Genomic DNA, 2,400 nt, shown 5'->3' on the forward strand with positions numbered 1-2,400 from the left:
GGTCACACTTTACTCTCCTGTGAGAGGATGGATTTCACCACACCCGCCTCATTGTCTAGTTCCCTAACTTTACAATGCTAACTTGTTGATCAAAAGAATCTGCACAAAATTTTCATTTCAGAACTAATTTTGCACAGTATTTGTCATAACTCATAAGGATTTTTACAACTGGTTTTATCTTTATAACTTTGATATAGTTTTGAATGCTTGCAAAACAACCCTTCTACTATGAGCAAAAGTAGAAATTAAGTAAATTTTAAGGAAATTTTTATAATAGCATAGAGTGCAAACATCAATATAAAATCATCCATTCTTCAATAGTTCAACATATTTTGCCTAAATTGGTTCAAAACAGAATCATAAATGACTCAACTACTTCACACTAGCTATAGATCACAACACTGGTAAGCACTGAATCATTGTAATAGCTAAAGCTTGAATATTTATCAATATTTTCGAGCTGGATGCTGGGTTGGCAACAGACCAAATCGCTTCTTCAAAAGAATTCTCTGCCTTGAAAATTTGTCATCTGGTGAAAACCGGGCTGCAATTTCAGGAAAATAAAAGAAAAATCACTTATATGTATAGGAAGTATGAGGACAGATAGAAAATTTGAACCCAAAATTCAATGTCAAGAAAAGATTTCTAAGCCACTGGCCTACTTACACCTGATACTGTGAAGTTGCTGAACCTTAAATTTGACCAGCTCAGAAATTGATTACTAAAATCATTATAGTAAAATGAAATAAACACACTACTATCCCCTTCGGAGAACAATGAACACCACAAATCTATCCATGGTTCCTATGTTACTTAAACTATATGCAATATATAAACATAATTCAATAAGGTTTTCATTGATTTTGATAAAAGTTTACTTAAAAATATAATCAATTTAGGTACTAAATTAATTGACGTTCTTCAATCTAAAAGAGACTAATTTTTATTTCGGAAATTTGATGACAAAATTAATCGACCCTTACAATTTCGAGTACATTATCTCAATTGATAGAGATAGGAAGTTGAAATAAAAACAAACCATGCCATAGCCAATGCTAACTACTATCAGTTTATAAAGAAAGCTGGTAAGAATGTGCATCCACAAACACGGTAGAAGAAAAAATAAACTAAATTAAAAAACTAGAAACAGTATTACAGAACAATACTGAAGTAAAAAAATAAAGAAGCAATAGGAGAAAAAGCACTTAATAATCACTTATTTACTCACACGTATAACAACATGAATTAAAAGGCATCATGAGAAATAAAAGCAACAAATCTATACGGAGTTTAAGAAATTACCAGGATGAGCAGATTGAGTAGCTAACCCAACCGGTGACTCTTTCTGCAAACGAGAATCACACCAAAATAAAGTGTCACTTTTATTGATTTTTTTTTGAAAATTAGAGTGTTTGATTGAAGATTCAATGGAGATAAAGTTTACCTTTGTAGTGTAGACTTTGTCACCGTTATCGTTGATGTAAAACTGAAGATACATGATTCACTGAAAACTTGTTGCTGCAGAAAACCTTGTTGAAAAACAGAAGAAAGAAAAGGAGGCGTTGAAAAGGCGCAGGAAGGGTTTAGGGTTTTCGTTTCGTGATCTTTCGAATTTGGATTGATATGATGGGTTTGTGGGCTTTGTTCTATCTAATGGGCCTTCAGTGGGCTTATTTCATATAGGCCCATCCCTTTCTCGAAACTTACTTACATACCCTCCTTTCTTCTACCTTTCTACCGTCTTTTAAAATTTTCACATTACTTATTATCAATTAACACTTCCGCGAATCTCATAAAAAGTGTATCATTTGCATTTTTTTATCTGTTTCGAAATAATTATTTTTTTAGAATACTTTATCATAAGAACCAACACATCTAATCATTTTTTTTAAGAATCGTTAATTGTTCAAATATGATTTTTTTATGAGATAGAGGGAGTACTATTAACGTATAGTTAATTAGTTTTTTAAGACTCAAGATCAATGCTTTAAAGACCCAAGGCAAATAATAAAAATGGACCCCTAATAATCAATACTTAAAAAAAATTATTCGTCAAATAAAAAAATGTTATTGCACTCACTTCTTTACCAAATTCTTGTATATGTCAGCATCGACATTAGCTATAACTACTTCATCCTCCAACCTGAATAACACAACAACATTTTCATAAGTCTAAATAAATAGTATTGGGATTGTTGGAAATCTCCAAAAATCTATGGAGAATTTCAATCAATCTTCATGAACAAGATTGTTATTAACTACACAATAGTAATGAAGGAGAAGAATAATTAAATTCTACAGAGTTTCTTTCTGTCCATAGACAGTGGAAAACTTCTTATTCACTTCGCAACTGCAAAATATCGTGAATACAAATGTTATGAATATTTTATTTATTTTATT

The 2,400-nt window shown here is 31.0% G+C and overlaps 1 protein-coding gene across 1 annotated transcript; it reads right to left on the reverse strand.

The window, feature by feature from the left end:
- Window positions 1–245: 245 nt before the first annotated feature.
- Window positions 246–1,615, reverse strand: LOC127126029 (H/ACA ribonucleoprotein complex subunit 3-like protein). Its single transcript, XM_051054891.1, has 3 exons — window positions 1,445–1,615; window positions 1,303–1,345; window positions 246–544 (listed from the first exon to the last, which is right to left on the reverse strand). Exons 1-3 carry the CDS (start codon window positions 1,496–1,498, stop codon window positions 447–449), a joined length of 195 nt encoding a protein of 64 aa, XP_050910848.1. The 5' UTR covers window positions 1,499–1,615; the 3' UTR covers window positions 246–446.
- Window positions 1,616–2,400: the final 785 nt, after the last annotated feature.

This window comes from Lathyrus oleraceus, chromosome 3, assembly GCF_024323335.1.
Source record: "Lathyrus oleraceus cultivar Zhongwan6 chromosome 3, CAAS_Psat_ZW6_1.0, whole genome shotgun sequence".
Lineage (NCBI taxonomy): Eukaryota > Viridiplantae > Streptophyta > Magnoliopsida > Fabales > Fabaceae > Lathyrus > Lathyrus oleraceus.

Bases quoted from the DNA above. Each gene is read 5' to 3' on its own strand.
- LOC127126029 (XM_051054891.1), bottom strand. From the start codon at position 1,498: ATGTATCTTCAGTTTTACATCAACGATAACGGTGACAAAGTCTACACT. The intron at 1,346-1,444 runs GTAAACTTTATC...TCTCGTTTGCAG, and splicing joins ACAAAGTCTACACTACAAAG to AAAGAGTCACCGGTTGGGTT. The intron at 545-1,302 runs GTAATTTCTTAA...CTGAAATTGCAG, and splicing joins TACTCAATCTGCTCATCCTG to CCCGGTTTTCACCAGATGAC.